This window comes from Hippoglossus stenolepis, chromosome 18 (genome assembly GCF_022539355.2).
Source record: "Hippoglossus stenolepis isolate QCI-W04-F060 chromosome 18, HSTE1.2, whole genome shotgun sequence".
Taxonomy (NCBI): domain Eukaryota; kingdom Metazoa; phylum Chordata; class Actinopteri; order Pleuronectiformes; family Pleuronectidae; genus Hippoglossus; species Hippoglossus stenolepis.
This window is the reverse complement of record NC_061500.1, coordinates 15,122,639-15,142,896: the sequence shown is the minus strand read 5'-3', so window position 1 is coordinate 15,142,896 and position 20,258 is coordinate 15,122,639. Positions and strand designations below refer to the sequence as shown.

At 42.9% G+C, this 20,258-nt stretch overlaps 1 protein-coding gene across 11 annotated transcripts in view; it reads right to left on the bottom strand.

Annotated features, from left to right (window-relative positions):
• Nucleotides 1-2,130: 2,130 nt before the first annotated feature.
• The window catches only part of dab2ipb (DAB2 interacting protein b), a 143,601-nt gene continuing 125,473 nt past the window's right edge, over nucleotides 2,131-20,258 (bottom strand). For 10 of the 11 annotated variants that reach the window (XM_035184054.2, XM_035184043.2, XM_035184047.2 and 7 more), the window contains 7 exons: nucleotides 19,955-20,156; nucleotides 19,145-19,332; nucleotides 16,454-17,333; nucleotides 14,060-14,197; nucleotides 8,452-8,654; nucleotides 7,725-7,812; nucleotides 2,131-6,006 (listed from right to left, as the gene is read on the bottom strand). In XM_035184054.2, coding sequence (XP_035039945.1) covers nucleotides 5,839-6,006; nucleotides 7,725-7,812; nucleotides 8,452-8,654; nucleotides 14,060-14,197; nucleotides 16,454-17,333; nucleotides 19,145-19,332; nucleotides 19,955-20,156 — 1,867 coding nt within the window. In that variant the 3' untranslated portion in view covers nucleotides 2,131-5,838. The remainder of the gene's footprint in view (nucleotides 6,007-7,724; nucleotides 7,813-8,451; nucleotides 8,655-14,059; nucleotides 14,198-16,453; nucleotides 17,334-19,144; nucleotides 19,333-19,954; nucleotides 20,157-20,258) is intronic. The other variant, XM_047344364.1, reaches the window with a different exon arrangement.

Sequence of the window (20,258 nt, the reverse complement as noted above, 5' to 3'; positions counted from 1 at the left end):
GAAATCTTGAGCCAGTTCATTTGTATCAGATTCAGTGCTTCTGAAAGTACAGGCTGGAATACTAACTATAAAATTCTGAATATCAAATGTAACTGACCATTGAATTATTATTGCAGCTACGACTGTGACAAAACACAAGTCTACGGTGGTGGAGAAATACCCAAGAAAAAAATTGTAATAGTATTTTATAAAGTTTACATATAAACTTCCTTCAGTCTAACTTTTTTTTTTCTGTATCTTATACCAAGTAGCGGCCAAATTTAACTATAAACTATAAATGTAGCGCATGTAAAGATACTCACACAGCCACAAACATGACTTGGTTACTAATATCACTTGCACAACCATAATTAGCAACATAAGCTAATAGTAGCCAACGAAAGCCACTGGCCATTCCAGACCAAATAAGGTGTGAGTGAACTGAGTAAGTTTGTTTTGTGACGTATATGGATTCAATGTTTCATTTAAAATAATGTGTTGTATCTTCTAATTGACAGAGTCTCACTTTAATGATGTAGTTGGTAAAAGTGGGTGTTCATTTTAAATACTTTATATCATTTCATTGCCAACCTGACAACTGCAGAGTGACCTGAGCCCCAAATTGTGCATATTTCCAAATGGTAAATGGGCACTTTACAGTAGAGAATAACCCGTCACACACACACACACATTCACACTGTGCATCTATGTGCAGCACTTTCTCTATCACACATCACTCACACACTGCTGGCACAGCTGTCAGGGGCAATTTGGGGTTCAGCTTCTTGCCCAAGGACACTGACGCATGTGGAATGGGGATAGACAGGGATCGAGCAGACGACCATATGGTTGGTGGACAACCCGCTCTATTACCTGAGCCGCAGCTGCCCCAAATATAAATATTACATAAAGTTGTCATGAAGCAACCTGCCGCAAATTAATTCAAACACAAAAATTTAGGCCAAAATTAAGAAAGGGCACTAAAAGTGTTGCTCGATGTCTTTGGGTATTTTAATATAAAACTATACATCATGTTTTTAGAAGATTGTCATATTATTTGTGCGGAAACTTTTTAACCATACCTGTCTAATGTAGTCAAGTCAAACAGCATCAAATGAAGATACTGCCTCAAAGCACAATCTACAATGTAATTATTTAGTTGCATTAGACCACTGTCCTATAAGAAATGTATAAGTTCAGCCGGTACCATTTGTTGAAGTACATGAACTCACCTACCAGTACCACAGAATACCTGACCATTACATACACCTTCCTTCCATTTGTTCTTCTTCTTTGTTCAGTTTATTGGCGGGTGGCAACCAACCTCAAGGTGCAGTATCGCCATCTACTCTGTTGGTGCACTGTTGCACGATGGACGGAGCGAGCCCCTGTTCCACCCCCCCCCGTTCCAAAAACCAATTTGATATTTCTGATATTAATTCCTTTGATATTTCCATTTGGAGACTTGCAACTGAAGTATGCACTCATTGGCTGTTGCTGTGCACTTGGCAGGAAATTGTCTCGGCCATCAACAAGTGGCTTGTGTTTTCTCGCCTTTGATACTTTGGAGCGATGGGTGCAGGAGATTATTGGAGAGTGGACCGCCCGCAGTAGCTTGTTTTATTAGCCTGATCTTCTAAATGCAAGTCTTAAGCCAAGTGGAACAGGCTCCCTGGGGCAAACAAGGAAGTGAGCCTCACAGGGAGCAATTAACAACACAGGAGCCTTTTTCCTTTTAAAATACACACGACACTGCTGTTAATGAGGTCCACTTCCCCCATTCGATCACATACCGTTGTGAGAATACAATAGGAATCATTTCTTTGCAGCAATTTGATACATTTTCGCTGTACAATCCTCGCCACTTTTGTTGTGGGGGCCATTTCAGGCTTACTCCCGACTGCGGGTGAATAACAATCAGGCAGTATGTAGGTCAGGCTCTCTGAGAAGTCGTCCCTCCGTCATACCCTCCACTCTGCCTTTGGAGCCCAAGTCGGAGCATATGTTCTCTCTCGCTGTTCGTCATCCATCTAGACCTGCCGGAGTGTTTGATGAACACGTGACTCGTCTCACACGCGAGCCTCATTTACACGGACGTGTCATGATAAAGAGTCAATGAGAGCGATGCAGAGAGACACAGGAGGACCAGACTTTAAAATAGCTAAATAAAACTTTAATAGGTCTAATTGCGAATGTACATAAATTGCACAGCCACATTTTTGTCAACACAAATTTCTCTGTACATTATTGTTTTGTCACCGTCGTCAAAGGAAGCAGAATCCAGCAAATACTTTATACTTTCAACATACTTACAAAAGTATCTTCTACAAGATAATAGAAAACATACAACATCTTTTACTCTATTTATAGCTTTATATTTCTGATTGATATTTTTGCCGGACTGGCTGAAGTGTGTGAAGCGCGAGCTCGCGGTTTTCTGACTCATAAAACGGAACTTGGAGGGGAAACATGGGACAAGTGATCCGATGGCAGAGAAGTCGTATTAGAAACCAAACATTAGAGTGGGTCTTTTACTTTGTGGAGATGTGTTGATGTGGTCGACATTTGTATTATTGTACACTGCAGTTTATAGCAAGTCTTTGTAACTTTTACTGAACCAACACCAGGCTTTTCATTCCTGTCATTCTAATCCATGCTACTGTTTTAGCTAAATGCTAAAAGGGCTAGTTTTGAGTTTAGCTGTCTAACAGTCATTGAAAATATTGAGATATTGTAACCATAGGAAAAGTGGAATCAATCAACCCTATACCGAAAGATGTATTTAACATTTCCAACTGTTTAGTTAAATACCTGACATGGTTTATCACTTTCAATAGCGTTCAGCTACAATGCTAAGCTAAGCGCTAGCAGAGATTCATATTAAACCTCGGAGCTCGGAATGACGCCACAACCGAATAACCAGAGTTGATGTTTACGTTAGCCATCTAGCCATTGTTAGCAAAACCAGTTTATAATAACGCATTACGCAGCATGTCACGCTTACTGACACCGTAGTAATACGTCCACCGTCAGTAATTGGACAGTACTATGTGTACGACATATTAAATGACAGAAGTGCGAATAAACGGTAAAAAACTACAGCTTTCACTAATTTTGATACACGGAGCAGCCATCTTGGATTTCTCAGTCAGGGGTGGTGAGGTTCCTCGGGGGTCTGTTATTCTGAAAAGAAATTTGCTCACCACCAAAGCAGCTGCTAAAAACCGAGCTAAAGAGCAATTAAAACCTCTGAGTGACGACTGCGGGAGGAAGAATGTGTCATTTCTTCTGTCAAAAGTAACATCATCTTGCTTTAATCTCTGCAGTTGTACAATATTATTTTAGGACTGGATGTCAGATATGAGGAGGAAAAAAGTCCCGTGTGATTTTTCTTTGTTTGTTTCTACTCAAACAGGAAAAAGCTGTAAATAGTTCTCTTTATCAGATACAACGGTCTGTGATTGAGCTTTATCAAAAGTCCCTTTCTGCGGGTTTGAACTGTGTTTTTCTTTTTAAACACCTGAAACCGGTGCTGTGCTAAAAACAGACAAATCTAATTATAAACACCAACCACTGAACGTAAAAGTGCATAGAGCCAGACTGAGGAGAAATACAGGATTGTGCTTGTGAATCTCATCCAGACTGGACTCGGCTCGGCCTGGAAAACCAACAAGTTCTCCGCGACTTCCCGAGAGTCGAACCCCTACATAACCTTTATTTTTTATTTTTTTTGGCTAATGATATTAAACTCTAAATACAAAAAAACAATAGCTTTAAACAGGGAGAACACTGAAAGGTTAAACTTTATAGTTCTACCCAATGAGGACAGATGACCGACTGAGCTAATCTGTATTTACAATATCCATAATGATACAGCAGAGTTTGAGCACAAGATACATTTACAAAAAGCTCTGTTTAACGTTAGGTAAAAATAACGTGGGCATTTTTATTTACACATTCCCAGGCTGTCCTGCCTCTTCATACACTCATCTATCATATGTTCACTATATATGTCTGCAGCAAACCATTCATCACCACCACCACCTTCCAATTGGCAAATAAAAACAAAACACAATGGTGATACCGATGCAACCGTTGGCGCTAGAGCGAGGATGAAGCATGCAGAGCCTCACACCTGACGCATATATTCTGTTACAGGTAAGAAAACTCCATACAAAAATATACAAAATAAAGACGCTGCGATGCGGTGGCGTAATGACGAGAGAGATCGGAAGGACTGCAACCCCACGTTAAGACCAACTGTGAGTCTTCACATTCAGAAGAGTTTGGGGGGATGAGCGAGGGCGGGGGGGGTGTGAATAAGGAAAAAGAGCCAAAAGAGGAGAGGATGATGCCACTAGGAATAAGAGAGTCACAGTATGGATGCAGCATACTTCATTACCACTGATAAACAAAGCAGTTAAGAGGGGAAATGTTGCGGGAGGCCATTGTAACAATGACTCACCAGTCCAGTGTATAGTATGAGTGAGTGCGTGGGAACACGTCTCTCAATAGCTCTTGTGCTACTGAAGGAGGGAGACCACAACCCAAATCACCACCTGGGTTTAACCGACCTGCGTCTTTAAGAGCAGCGGCGAGCACCGGAACGAGGGACCGATCGCTGTGGCCGGAGCTGTACAGACATTTCTTTGAGGTGTAGCGCAGGAACTGTGCGTAAAGGGCGAAGCATCGTGGGCAATTTGGAGTGCGGATCAGTGGACGGTGCTGATCGCTGCTCCGCGTGGTCTCCTCCTCCAGGGCTCGAAAGCACGCTACACACTACAGTCTTTCATCGTCACAGAAGAAAAATAAAACTCCTAAATAAAGGGCTGTTTTTATATATTTGAGGTTATCAAATATAGGTTCATGTGTGTATACTCTATAGAAGAAAAAAATGCATACATCTATATTCAATTTCATCAATATAGTATCACATAGAATTTTTCTTTAGTGTTCATTATACATTTACGTGTGTACAATTTATTTTTCCACAGTATTTACGTTGTGCCTTTTTTTTTTTTGCAGAAATAGAGGAGCTGCGGGAGAAAGTCGAGGTGTGTTCCTTACTTTAAGGCGTTTCATGTACCAATAGCCTTTCACAAAGTGCACTACATGGGGGACGGAGGGGCGGGACACAGGGGCAAGGAGCAGGAACACACCCGAGGAGTGAGGAGGGAAATAAAGACACTAAAAATATCTATTATTCTTTTAATTTCTATTTGGTTCTTTATAAAGAGTGACTTTAGAATAAAGCACTAGAGAGTAATCCTCTCAAGAAAACTAAAACGGTAATCCTCAACGCCTGTTATTGTTTATAAGTACGTCCACTTGGTCGTCGAGAGGGAGCAGAATAAAGAAAGAGGAGGAGAGGAGGGTTGCTAGGGCGACCGTGTCTAGCGGCCGTCACTCCGTGTGGTTATATAGTGGTTTGTCCCAGGCGTAGCGAGGGCTGGAATTTGTCCGAGCGACCGCACACATCCGCCGGCAAAGTGTGAGACTGATGGACAGCTTTACAGTTCCGTATGTACACGCTCCGCTCCGCCTCCTCTGGCCGTCACCCTCGTCACGAAGGCCGTCTGGTGATCCTGTTTCCTTTGATGATCTGTCCATCACGCTGCAGCCCCGCCTCTTCTGGCTGGCCCCTCAGAGCGATGACCTCACGTCGTGTCCGAAAAGTGGAAACGTCCTCTAAAAAATACTGTCTGCTTTTTTAAAAACACACACACACACACACACCTTCAAACGGGCATGCATCCATGCACGCACAGCGGCGTCCTGTCGGTGAATGACTGTACACTCGCAGGCACTCGACACACACTCTGAGGGTGGGGTGGGGTGGGGGGGCAGATAGCGGTCTGTCTAGCAGTTGCTGCTGTTCCTGAACTCTCCGTTCTCGGTGATCTGCAGTTTGGTGGGGTTGGTGGGGGAGATGCCGTTGCGGGTCTGCATGCTGTAGCGTTCCTTCAGCTGGGTCAGAGTGCCCATCAGACGGGCATTGGTTGCGTCCAGCGACGCTATACGCTTCTCCTGCAAAACACACACACACACACAGTTAGAGAAACATAGTACCGAGCCTCTAAAAAGACCGTGATCTAAATTTGGAGACATGCCACAATGATCTGTTCCTCCTCAGGAGATTTAACATTTCTAAAATTCTAATGCTCAACCTGTTTTACTTTATCGTGAGCCTTGTTCATTAAAACCCCTGAATAGCACAAACTAACTGTAAATAGCTTATTATGTGCGCCAAGGAGATTGTGTTTTCACCCCTGTCTGTTTGTCCTTCCTTGATGGAAGGATGTGGTATGGGTGAGGGAAGGACTCATTAAATCTGGCTACAGATCCAGGAGTAAATTTTTCCCTTTCTTTAACATGGCGAGATAAGGTGTTCTTCAACATTTGCATTTCCCACAGAAAAAAAACCCGGACATATTTAGGCAACTGAAGGCAAACTTATGAGTGTGTGGAATCTTGTGTGGCTTGATTGAATTGAAGGGGACTTTTGGGCCATGGCAGAGGTATGTGCTCGAAATGCCAGTCTGGCTTGAACTCCTGGAATGATTCCATGAGTAGGTGTGTGTTGGTCATTAACACACCTTTGTGGAAATTTTCATGAACATAAAAATATTTTTCCATCAAAAGCTTCATGTCCTACAGTTTAAAACCTTCATGACGTACGTGGCAGCCGTTACAGGGACGTAAGAACCATGCAGGTCTTAGATGAGACCTACAGAAGGTGATGCTACGCTGCTGGATGTTGCCCCTGACAACGACCTGTATATCGACCTTAAGAAACAAGAATTTCCATAGGAACTACTGAATTAAATTTATTAGGTAAAAAATATGCCTGTAAATGCTTTAATGTTAAACTGATATGGTGAATAGAATATTAAGTTTGTGCTATGTCTCACTTCAGTCTCATTTATTGAGATTAAGTTATAACTCTTAAATCAAAAAATACTGAATCTCAATTGTATGAGACAATGATGAAAATAATAGCTGAAACAAAATAATCGCCCCTAATAAATCTGTCTGTTTGAGTTCCCACACATGGCTCACTGTCTTCACTGTATGACGGAGGCTGGCCTGAACCACAGATAATGAGCTTTTCATTTCCATTCTCTCTGCCTGTTTACTGACACGGGCATCTTGTTGCTTTACTGTGCCGTGTTTGTTAGCAGATGCAAAGTCCCATTAGTTTCAGCGTGAAGGAGATTAATCATCCATGTACGTTTGTCTCTGGTTCTTTTTTCCACATGTCAAGCTGCAGCATAGTTTAATTTTTTTTCAGTTCTATTGTAAAATCACTTCCAAGATATAGAGGAAATAGGATCCGAAGAAATCTTTAACAAAGACAATATTCGAAATTGATTTCATTGAATCTATACAAAGCTGCACTGAGGAAGTACAAACACAATTTCACATGAATAAGAGCCACCATGGATCATAGAGGAGCTCCATGTTGACAGAAAAAATAGACGAGAGATTTGTAAATGTATGTTTTATAAGAGAGGGGGAGCTGAGAAATTCTGCTCAGCCATTCAGGCTTGTCAATGCCAGAGTGGAGAGGGCCATGAATTAAACATCTCTTTGTGTTGCAGTGACCCTTTGTTTCCTCAAGCAGAAGACACGAGTGACAGCACACACAAATTTGAAACACAAAGACGGGAACCATATGCAATCTGCAGAGTGCGCAAAGGAAATGTCCTGTCAGTCAGCGTATTGTAGACGGAGGGCAAACTGACCTGTGCATCGATGATTTTCTGTTTGGAGTCGACGACCGCCTGCATGTCGGAATGATCCTTCTTCAGCTCCTCTTCCACCGACATTAACCTGGAGAGGAGATCAAGCAGAGTCAGTGATACAGGCCTAATGGAAATAAAGGCTGCATCCATATGACAACAGCTTCATTCATTTCATTCAAACTTCAACAATCTCTGTCCACACATACACATATCATGTGACCACTCACGTACAAAGGGCATGCAAATGCTGGTGTAAACAGGAAGCATTTGGTTGTTGGTTGCAGAATTGTCACAAACTTTTGTCTCAAGCACACATAAACAGTTATATCATTGTAAAAAACAGAATTTGACTGCACAGCTGCTGTAGGCAAAGACAACAGGGTCTGTAATAGTTGTAATTGATTATGTTGCGTTCTACACTGGTCGCTGAGGCGGATGCCGGTTGCCGGTTGCTTTCTTTTCAAAGGGAACATTTGATACCAGCGAAGCGATTGTGAGTGCCTACGTCATCGTGTCCAAAACATCTTAGTTTCTGCCCGTCAAGAAGAAAACTCGGAGCGGGAGTTTTCAGACTACAACAGCGTTTCCAAAGTTCTCAATTTTAGCGCCTCTAAAACTACGGAGTAGTGTGGTTGGCAGACGTATCCGTAGTAACGTAAAACATTGTAGTGTGGATGTGGATAAGTCTCAGAACAGCTGCATTCCAACCAAACTCATTCTTCCCCACCTGCTGATGATGCCCTTCATCTGCAGGTCCTTGTCGTCCTGCTGTCGGCGCAGGCGCTCCTCCGACTCCTCCAGCCTGGCCTGGTACTCCATCAGCACCTTCTGGGCCTGCTCGTCCTGACCCTTCAGCCGGGCCTCATACTCCTCCAGCTTCTGCACCGATGCCCGCAGCTTCTCCTGCAGCACCGCGATCTCCTGCTGGTACTGAATAAAGAAGCAGAGAGAGGAAGAAAAATCATCAGCGCCGTTGTCATTACCATCTTGATAATCATTTTCATCATCATCATCATCGTCAACCCTATCAGCAGGCTGCCCTTCTTCATTACCATAGCTGACATGAAAGAAAAAAAAAAAAAATCTCTCAATCAGGTCGGAGATAACGTCCTGTTCCCCATCATTTATTTTCTGAATAGAGAGACTGCCTGTCTCTAGGAATCACAGAGTTCATTTGCCAGCATTTCTTAAGAAAGCACTAAACCTGTATGGCTGCACCACAAAACTAAACTCTGCTTAAATGGCTCTGATGATCTGTTCGGAGGTTAAGTAAAAAAAACCCCAAAAAAACTGGAAGATAAGCAAGGAAGTTTAGAATGAAGAACAGCACGAATGAGTGAAGAAGGGAGGGATGGAAGCAGTTGGAGTCTAGTGTGTGAAATAAGCTCTGAAATCTCTTCCTGACCTCTCGCTGGACCACAGAGAGGCTTCTGCAGTAGCTGTCTTAAAGTGAGGGGGGGGGGATGAGAGGAGGAATCAAATGTTAACTGCATTTTCTCCCAAAAAAACCCATATATAAATATATATAAATAAAAACATCTTGAGGTAATAGTATCGGATGTTGTGAAGTATCAGTGGAAGACCAGTGAGAGTGATACACATAGTTACACTAGACTACAACATCCACGCCAGTTGCTCTTTGAGGTGGTTCTTAGTTCAATGTTAACTTCAGCATGCTAACAATAACAGTTCTAACATGCTGATGTGTGCATATTTCCCACTATTTAATTTCACGTTAGCATACAATAGCCTATTTGCAAAATGTCTTTAGATGCCTCCACCAGGGGGCTGTTGTTTCCATGCTGTTCGACTGTGTGTTAGCAGTATTCCCCAAAAACGACTTTGGAGCGAATTTGATAAAGGGAGAGGATACAGGATTTTCTTTTCACTTTCTGTCCTATTGCGAGATTAGCATTAGATTAGATTAGCTGTGGCGGAGGGACGCGCTCTCTGAGTGACCTTCTAGTTTGACATGCATTTGTTCATAAACCAACGTCGGAACAAATTAAAATGCTTTCAATCCTCAAAGATAATACAATTAATCATGAGGGTCATGAATGTCTGAACCAAATTTCTTGACATTCCTTCCAATAGACATTCATTCAAATGTCATCAGGTGTCAACCTCATGGTGGCATTAAAGGAGAGATCAGGGGCTTCATCCTCTGGGTACCATGAATGTCTCCATTAATGTCTTCATGGTAGTCCATATAAAAGTTGTAGTTATTAAATTTGGACCATGGACTGTACTTAAAGATGGTCGACATGACGTCTCCACAAAACTGAAGCCAAATCATCTTGAACACCACCTAGTGGCTGGCTGCAGTACAGGTCATAAAACCCATGGATGGATGGATAGTGGAAGTGGAGATGTGTTGTCCATCTTTAAACGCAGTCTATCGTCTGGACCAAAGAGGTGGACTCTCACCAGCTACACTGCTACTATGGTAAATAGTCTCATAAGATCATTATGCTTTGGCAGAGTACGGTCACTTGTCAAGTATTCAATACTCGTCTCTTGGAATTGCAACTATCAATTTGACCGAAAGTCTCCTTAATTTTTGCTAAAATTAAAAGAAACATTATGATCAATACTATCCATATATAACAGCATTTTTTTTAGACTAAACTAAAACTAAACAAAAACCGCAATGACTATTTTATCCGTATATTATGCCTTATTATTCATCAATGCTGAAGCACATAGTGAAAGACAAACAATCAGAGCGCCCTGAACAATGGGATCCAATTACACAGAGTGAGGAAGCTGCCGGGATCATTTATCTTTCCCTGTCACCTTGTTTAGCCTCATCACTCTGCTGCCCACCACTGGGACATTCTTATACCATCACCCCCCTCCTCCCAGGAGGAAGAGTGACCTCAGAGTGGTCCTTCTTATCGTCTTTAGTCTTCTCTCCAGCTCTAATATCCCACAGCTCTTGTCACTAGGTCCCCTGAGAATGAAGGACATCTACTGTATCTGTAACTGCCTTTGATCTGACCCTTGTTCCCTGCACTGCTCTCCTTCAGATGCACAATACATCGCAGTCTGCACACTGCCACTGTCTCACCCTGTGTTCTCTACACCTGGAACGTAGGTGGCCAACTCAGGGGGGGGGGGGAAACAACAAACTATAACAAATATATTTTGGACAATATAAATGTTCGTGGAAATTATCATAAGCTTCTTTGTCGCTTAGTTTGACTTAAATATTTTAATTTAGGTAGAACATACCCCTAAACTAACTTTAGAAATATTAAATAATAATACAACAAAAAGAGCAATACAATATGATGGTAATTAAAAATCTGCAAGTTAATTGTCCCATTATTCGTATTAATTGTAATACAATTTATGTATTTAATTGATCTAATTTACTGAGCTTTTTCCCATTAAAACATAATAATGGTAGCATAAACAATTGAAAATGTTGTGTAATCTTGCAGAAAAGTTTGTCTTTTGTAATCATAGTAACAATTATCCTCTAGCTTTGTGAAGAATAAGATGTACAAATAGAAAATTCAAAGCACAAAATTGTGTTTCATATAATACATTTAAACACTTGAAATTTAAATTTCAAGCATTATTTTATGCTGACAATGTCTGACTTTTGTACTGATAATAATTTATATTTCGTCCTGATGTCTGAAGAAGACAAACGTGTACCTTCATTTGTAATAGATCACTGAATGTACGCTGTGTATATATAAATGAATTTGGATGTTTAAAATGCCTCCAGTGGGGACATGTATTGTTGAGACTGTTTCTAAGCTGCTGATTTCCAATCCTCCTCTTGTTGCTGCTCGGCTATTTTAAGGTGGACCGTGGCTTCTTTTGGTGAGACGGAGGTTATTGCCTTCTTTGGTTGCTCTCCCTCACTGGGCTGCTGGCTTCCATAAAGCATGGAGTTACGTTAGGATGACAGGTTTGTTTTCATTACGGATAGAGGAAAAAAAAAAAAAACAGGGAGCATTTGGCAGCCAATAAAAGCAAGGAAGCGAAGCTGAGGGTGAATATTTGTAAATGATGCTGAGAAGAGAAGCAGGGAACGTAAGCAGAGGAAGCAGCAAAGAGCTTGTTCTCTCGCTCTGTTTCTCACATACAGAAGATGCAAAGCACACACACACGAGCTCAGACATGTCTGTGTGGATGTGCTGCATGTGCATACACACACACACACACACACCTTCTATGGGTAATTACGTTCATTCCAAATATAGTAAGAGGGGCAGAAAGGGGGGTTTGGGATGTGTTTTCAAGATAAAGGCTAAAAAGTAAGACGTGAGCTGAAGTAACAAGGTTAAAGGGATAGTTTACAGAAAAATGGAAATTCACTCATTATCACCCCTATGCCGATGGAGGGGTGGGTGAAGTGTTTGAGTCCACAAAATACTTTAGGAGTTTCAGGGGTAAACAGTGTTGCAGCCAAAGGGACTGCTTCATCAGACGTAATTAAACAACAGAGAAAAACATAAGATGCCTCCATACTGCTCATGTGGTGTCATCCAAGTGTCCGTAAGCATCAACATTCATATTTGACTCAAATGTCGTCATTTACACCATGTTATGAACCCCTTCTGGAAGTAGCGATGCTAGCGGACGTAGCGATGCAAACGCACACCCCACGCGTGCCCTTGGGTGAGAGCTATGCGGTTTTCGGTGAGATGATTAACGCACCTCCAAGGAGGATATCAGAGGATACTTAGGCTAAAAACATGGTGTAAATGACACCGTTTCCAATCGAATATGAATGTCGGGGGCTTGTGGACACTTGGATGACACCACATGAGCAGTATGGAGGCATGTTGTTAAAACACTTTCCCCCACCCCTCCATCTGCATAGTGGTGAGTGGATAATGAATGAATTTTCACCCCTTTAAGAACATAATAATACTTCTTTAAGTGTGTAAGTCCTCCAACTGCAACAACTGGGTGATTCATGGCTTAAGCACCAATTTTCTCCCTAGTTACCTCCGTACGGTGGCTGCGATGTCTCACACAATCACATAAAAAGAAAACACAACTGCAAAGGCCACAACACAACTGCAAAAGCCACACAACGGAAGTGAGTTACAACGGATCTTGACAAAGAAATAGAGTTACATTCTGTCGTCAAGTTGTTTTTCTTGCTCCGGTCAATTGAGCCTTCGTTTGTGGAAAACCTGGTCAACCAGTCGCCACTTAAAATTTGATGCTTCTCTATTTGAGGTGTTACGGTACAGGTGCTTGGAGCACCCAAAAAAGGAAGAAAACACTGGACTCATGCATCCATGACTTGACGGCAGTTGGTAACAACTGTGTTGTGGCTTTTCGAATGTGGTGACACTTTGTGGTTGTGTTGTGGCTTTTGCATTTGTGATTTTTGTTAAATGCGCCTGTGTGATAGATGGTCAGGATCCAGATCGGGGGGTGAAGGCAGGATTTGTTTTTCACTTTCTTTAACACTGTGAGATAGGGTATTTTTTCAACATTGATTTCTCAGAGAATAATTCAGGGATATTGATGGAAAAAAAATCTGGCCACTTAAGGGGACTGATATTTATGTGTGTGTGCTATTTGATACTAATAAAAATCTGGATCAAGTTAATTTGAATGGGGTTTCATAAGGGGACTGCTGGGCCTTGGCATGTGCTCTACTGAGTGCCATTCTAGTTGTTTACTCATTCCAGGTTTACATATAATAATAACCTGTACAGCTTTGGAGTTTGGTTGAATTAAAAACAAGACATTCGTAATCATCTCTTTAGTCTGTTGCATCTTTCACAATTTTCTGAATTTTAAACCACCAGATGATTCATCGAGATAATAATCAGCATGATGTTGAAAGTCCTGGTGGTGATATTTAATCCTGCCTGCTATATTTAGCCTCACAATTATGTCTGCTGTTATAACTGCTTTCTGCCATTATTGCTGTTGCTATGACTTTCCAGCAGCTGATAGCCACAGTTCGCTGCTGGCTGTGACAACAGCCAAACAACATCACTGATAAACAGCTTCAACATCAGTGAGAAGCCAATTTCAGGGAAATTGGAGATTAAGGTATTAGGGGGTCACATGCAGAGTACTATATATCCTATTTACCTCAATGCATATATTATAACTTTAAGTAATAAGGGTTGGTCTCGCCCTTGTAAGGGACCTCAGGGAGGGCAGAGCTGGAATAGATACAGCAGATAATTAGAGTGTTTTAAGGGAAGGGGGGTATATGAGTGAGCTAATGAGAGGTAAAGAAAGGAAGGACAGTTCAGTTGAAGCATAACGGCTGCAGGTAGGGGCGGTCTGTGAAGAGGAGGCATTGGCAAAAAGGTCAAGAGTTGGACGAGGAGGCAGGTTACCTTCTCCACCTGAGTCAGATCCTCTCTGTTTCTCAGTGACTCGGGCTCCATCCGCTCATGGTCTAAATACTGCACATTCATATTCAATAGCCAGGCTGCTGTGCGGTCCAGCGCACTTGGGTTCACAGGGGAGGGGGCCTATAGTGAAACCAACACAACATCCACACACACACACGCACACACACGCACACGCACACACATACATACATACATGAGCTGAGTGCAAGTGACGGGGGGAGCAGGGGGAGCAGGGGGGAGGCAGGTTGCAACAACAACAACAAAACAACAATAGCACAGAAACAACAGAAATCAGCTTGAAATGCACCAACTCATCTGGTCTGAAAGCAGCAGGTGGGATGGAGAACACACTCCTGTCGTCAAGCTCACACATGCAGGGCAGCACAGCACACACTTTGAAGCCCTGATTTCCATGTGTGTGTGTGAGTGTGTGCGCACGAAACCAGCCTGTAGGCAGAGACTAGCAGCTAATGTGTGTGTGAGTGTGTGTGTTTCTATCCGTCTCATTTCTGATGGATGGTCTTTTACAGTGCATGAGTGGAGACGTAGGATGATTTTATAGTTCAACAACAATTTGCATTAAAGGCTTTTAAAAAGGTCGAAATATCCAAATGTTAAAACGGCAAATGGATAAAAATAAATGAAACTTTGTGTCGGCCCACACATGAAACAAAACTTTACAAAGATGTTGGCGTTAGTACCATGGCTACTGACTAACGTTGAATGGTTGAATAGGATATATAAATCTGCATTTTAACTTTTATATATTTCACCTATAACCTATAAAACTCTAACTAAGAAGCCAACACCATATCAAATGTGCAACATGAAAGTTAAAGCAAACAGATTTAGTTTGTTGATAAGCAGGTTCTTTCTTTTTTTTTTTACAATTAAACCTTTCAAAAAGTGAATTATCTGTGCAAAGTTGTGCATATTGTTTTTCAAAAGGCAGCTAATTTTCATTTCAGAATATTATGATACTGCTGAACGCTGCTTGATTCATATCAGCTCAGTAAGAGTCTCTATTGCATTTGACATCATTTACAGTCGAGTTTCTCTCCGAGCGGAGAAGGAGCAGAAGAGACAGGTTGACAACTTTTGCAGACGTTGACCAAAAAAGGAAAAAGAGGAGGTCAGGAAAAATATCAGCATTTGTTAATTGTGCACAATTTGGTGAGAGTGGATGTTAGCAGTTGTCGTGGCTACAGCATTAGCAGCTCTTCTGTTGTCACTGCCAAACGCATGTTTCTGGCACAACAATCAGCGTTGCTTGCTGCGCCGGTGTCTTGTACCTTTTTTACACCTTTATTTAAAAACAGGTAAACATACTTAAAAAAGGCAATTGACTCCTTTCCCACTGACAGTAGAGGAGTTTGCCTCGCTGATGTAATCCATTGCCATTGCAAGAAAAAACAAACAGATGCTGGTGTTTTTTTGGACCACTGGAAAAGACGCTTTTCAGACTTGCTAATTTTGGTTGATGCTGGACAGTATCAGCAAAATCACTACGATAATCACAGTAATTACAGATTAAAACCTTTTATTTAGTTTCCTATGTTTCATATTTATACTTGCACAAAACACACCACAGCAAATTCCGTGTATGTGTAAACCTACTTGGCAATAAAACCAGATTCTGAGTCTGATTCATCCCTACAGGGAGGGTCCCACAACTCAAAGTCCTGGGCTTGGTGCTTAGTGCCCTGAACATACAAATTAAATGAGGGTGTGGTACCCTGCTGTGGAGTATGGCACAGGGAGGAGACCCAGGCGAGATGGAGACATGCAGATGCCCTCCCCTTCAGCCTGTCACCAAGGGCAACCATTGACCAGTTTTTTTAATTACAACCTTGTAGTCCTGACCTGCCAATACTAAACACTCAGCAGCAAAGTCATAAAAGAGAATGCTCCCACTGTGACCACACACGCTAACACACACTCTGCACCAATACACTGACACAGTCATGTACTGGATCTGTTCAGAACCATGAGGGTCTAGTTTTTCTGATGCCTTGCTGGCACATATATCCCTTGTTAATAAAATGCTAATTGTGCCTACACCCTCATTCTCAGCCCATTAAACTTGACCAGTAAAACAGTGGTAAAGTGATGAGCTGCCTGTATGCAAATTACTGTCATTACATGCACAATGACTGCAGTTCATTACATGCACAATGTGCAGAGCCGAGGCCGCCCACACAGACTGTCCTCAACATGCTATGAGACAAATGGGCACTTTGTAAGAGAGACTTTCTCTATCAGTGAAATTTCAGGTGATTATACAGACTAAAGCAGCTATAGTCGACTGTCTGGAATCATAAATACCAGCTTCAATAGACGTGAAGTTAAAGATGTGTAGTGGTGTGAGCCCCGTACCTGTTTGTGCTGAGCCCTCTGCTTGGTCTCAGGACTGTCACCTTTGGAAGAAGAGGACTGCTGTCGTAACCGAGCACCGCTGCCGGGCCAGTCGGGGGATGATGTCATCATGCTGCCAGACGAGGGCCGGGGGTAGGGTCCGCTGTTTAGCAGATTCGGCGGGGTGCGGCCCCGAGTGATGCTCTGAGGCGGGGGCTGGTCTATCCTCCGCTGTGGGCCAGCGCTGTTCTGTCTGGGGACGGTGGGCTGGTGCTGCATTTCCGTGAGGGATAGTTGTCGGCGGTTGAACTCGCCCGAACGCCTGGCGTACTCGTCCCCGCTGCTCCCCCCACCACCACCTCCACCATGGTTCAAGAAGGCGTGTTTTCCTCCTGCGGGTCCCTCCTCATTGTTGCTGTGGGAACTGACAGAACTGTGGCACTCTGACCCTGAGTCGGTCATTCCGCGCGGGGAGACAGGCAGGCAGGCCGCCATCTGGTAAACTGGATTCTGGAAGGATAGGGGGGCGAGCAGTTGGGCGGGTCGACCTGGGGTGCTTTCTGTTCCTGGGGTGGTGGGGGTCTGGCCTGGCCTTCTCAAGGTGGGACCTCCCAGGATGTTGCCTTGTGGTACTCTGGCTGACCAGCCACCACCAGAGCCTGGGCCTTCACCCAAAGTGTCTGAGGTACAAGGACCCGGGCCACCTTCCAGACTGCGTGGGTCCTGGAGGTCCACCATGGACAGGCTTTTGCTGCCATTTGCCATGCCCAGGTCCGGCTCGTTGGTCTCAGAGTAACTCGAGCTGCGTGCTGGGGAGGGCTGGATCCCTGAGCTCCGTGTCACAAAGAATAGGTCCTTGTTTTCTGGGGTTGGGGAGGGTAACCTGGTAAAATCAACCAATCTGAAAGAGAGAAAAGGGATCCAGGTTAAACTCTCAGCCAATCCCTGATTGATCACTTGTTGATTGAAAGCTTTGTAAGCCTATAGGGGACTATACCAAAATGATAATGTAAACTTGAAAATGAAAAAACTTCCATCGAAAGCACTCTTGCAAGAAATGTCACTATGACATGGCCAGTAGGGGGTGCTGCTGAACTCGGCGTTATCTCGAAGTCACATGATAAGAGATTGTCTGCTGAATGTTAGCATATCTGTTCTGTTATTTACGCAAAGGTGAGCTCATCGTTCTTATTATCATATGGCAGCGTAGTTCTCCTACATGCTTGGAAAGGGAATGGGGGAAAGTACGGGGCATTCAGTTGGTTACAATATGCAACTTCACCACTAGATGCCACTAAATGCGACACACTTAACCGTTAAAGGAAAGAATCCGTGGTCATCTTCCCAAATGTGTGATTTTGTCAGATAATTTATTCGTCACATCTCGCTCATCTCATCCCTCCGTTCCATTACCCTTCTCTCGTTTAACTTCTTTCTACTCTTCCATTCTGCTCAATTTCTCCCTTTTTCTTTCTCCTACTTTGCATGTCACTGGTTAGTGGATGAGAAGCGATTAAGTCAGAATGGTGAGCTCATTCCAATGCTGTTTCAGACCTACAGCTTGCTGATGAGGAAACACACACCCACACACAAGCACACACAGGTCAATATGTGAGCAAACAGTGGCTGTGATAAAGTAAAGCAGGTCGGCTCTGACACATGGTCACATGGGGACATTACCTAATTAGTTCAATTGATCCCAGCCCCCTGATGAGCATAATGATCCCAGCTGTCTGACTCCCTTCCTGTTTCTCCCGTTGTCTCATCTTCCTCTTACATGCAGCGCATACTCATCTACCTGAGACTTTCTCTGACTTATTATTCATATCTCTCTCCTCCTTTGGGTCCCTGTGCCTCTATGTTAATCTTTTCTAAGTTTCACCTTGTTACTGTTCTGCCAGGGAGTAAGAGGACAGGAGATAAGTGAGATAAAGGTGCCATCCCGAATGTGTGTATTCATCCGTGGAGTAAACGAGGTTTCATCTGGCAAACAAGAAGGGGTGACACTCGCCTGACAAACATGAACCCTCAGCAGAACTGGTTGGTGGCGCAGGAAAACACACTAGCTGATTTGAAGAACAATGGGTGTAGAGTATCAGGGTTGACTCTACAACGAGGGAGGGTCTTAATCTTTTCTGCAATTAGCTAATCGCTACATCGCCAGCAATCAAATATGCCCAGAGCCGCCTGCTGACGAAAGCAGTGGGAGCAAAAGCTGAGAGCAGAAAGTGGCCCTGGGATTTATCTGTAACAGATGCTACATGAACAGGTCAGCTGTTCCAAGACTTCAAAGTTTATATCATTTGGAGAGTAATGGAAAAATATCTATAAATCCTTATACCTGCTTTATTGTCTTTAGTGATAAAGGGACATTTTAAGGTCTTTTAGTTTTTTCAGGACTGATATTTTACATCATCAAAAATGACCTGCTGAGTTTTAATTTAGGTTCAATTTATATTTACTTATACTTATATGTATACTTTGAACTACAATAATTGACACCAATGTCAAAAGCAGCAGCACCAATACACTGGACATCAGCTGCTGATTTAACATTTCCCCTGATCTGCACCAAGATTTAATGGGTTCTTCCCTGACCCATAACACATCCTTCCACTAAGGTTTGAGTTTTTGCTGCCTAACAAACCAACAAATAAACAAACACGGGCGATTTCTTTGTGTGTATTAGCTGAGATCTTGAATATTTCTTACCCTGAAAGTTCATTGTCTATGACCATCTTCTGCAGACCAGTGGAGATGCTACAGCTCGCCTCGGCGGGCGGCGATCCCATTTGCTCCGAGGACAGCCCGGGTGTCATCTGGACACTTGACGGGTTGGACAGAGCTGTGTTCACCTCCCGCAGGATCCTGGGCAGAGGACCCAGCTTCGAGGCCGCACTCTGAAGAGAGTTGACAATTGACAGTCAGCCAAATTAAATATAAACTCTGGACCACTTCAGTCGGGGCATTGATTGGATTTGATACAAGTGTTATTTTGATTGAATTTCACATTTGCATATTTTTTAGACCAAGTTATTTCCCCTACACCGTGCAATCAACTCTCTTATTCAGAAAACACACTAAATAATAAAGTAGGCCGGCTTGTGTGATTGACTGGAGTATCAAGCAGACTCGCTGTGATTTCTGAATTATTGAAAGATAAGGTTTAGGATAAGTATGAGGAAAGTATGAGGAAAAAAACCTAAACAAGAATCTGCTCTTTATCTAATAATCACAAGCTTCCTATCTGCTACTGAAGCTAATGTCAATGTCCTGGTAAACCATTAATATGCTTCGCCCAGTTTCCGAGGCTTCACAGTGCTCTCACTGTTTATGTAACGCAGCAATAAATTATTGATTTCATGTAAGATAAACATCCTAATGTAGTTAAGCATGATTCAAATCCTGTTCGTGCAGTTCAACCTGATTATGAAGAGAAGAGCTTTGGATCTTTTGTTACTTGTTGGATCCTTTATGAAATCTTATGAGCATCTACATTATACAGTGTGTCATCTCCAGTACCTGGTCCATCTGAGACACCACCTCAGACAGGAGGGAGTGCAGTGTGGACAGCTCCCTGCCGAGGTCGATGTAGCCCTCGAAGCCCGCCGTGTTGGAGATCGTCTCAGGATTTGAGATTTCGAGCAAGAAGCGCTGCATGTTGGTCCACTCGTGCTCCAGGAATTGGTTCATGAAGGACATGTACTCTTCCTTGTTACCAAATCTGATGTCACAGGGAGAGGGAACACAAACAATGAGTATTGTAGAAGTATCATATCATAAAATCCCGTAACTCTTGACCAGAAAGCTAAGCGTGTGTCTAAAC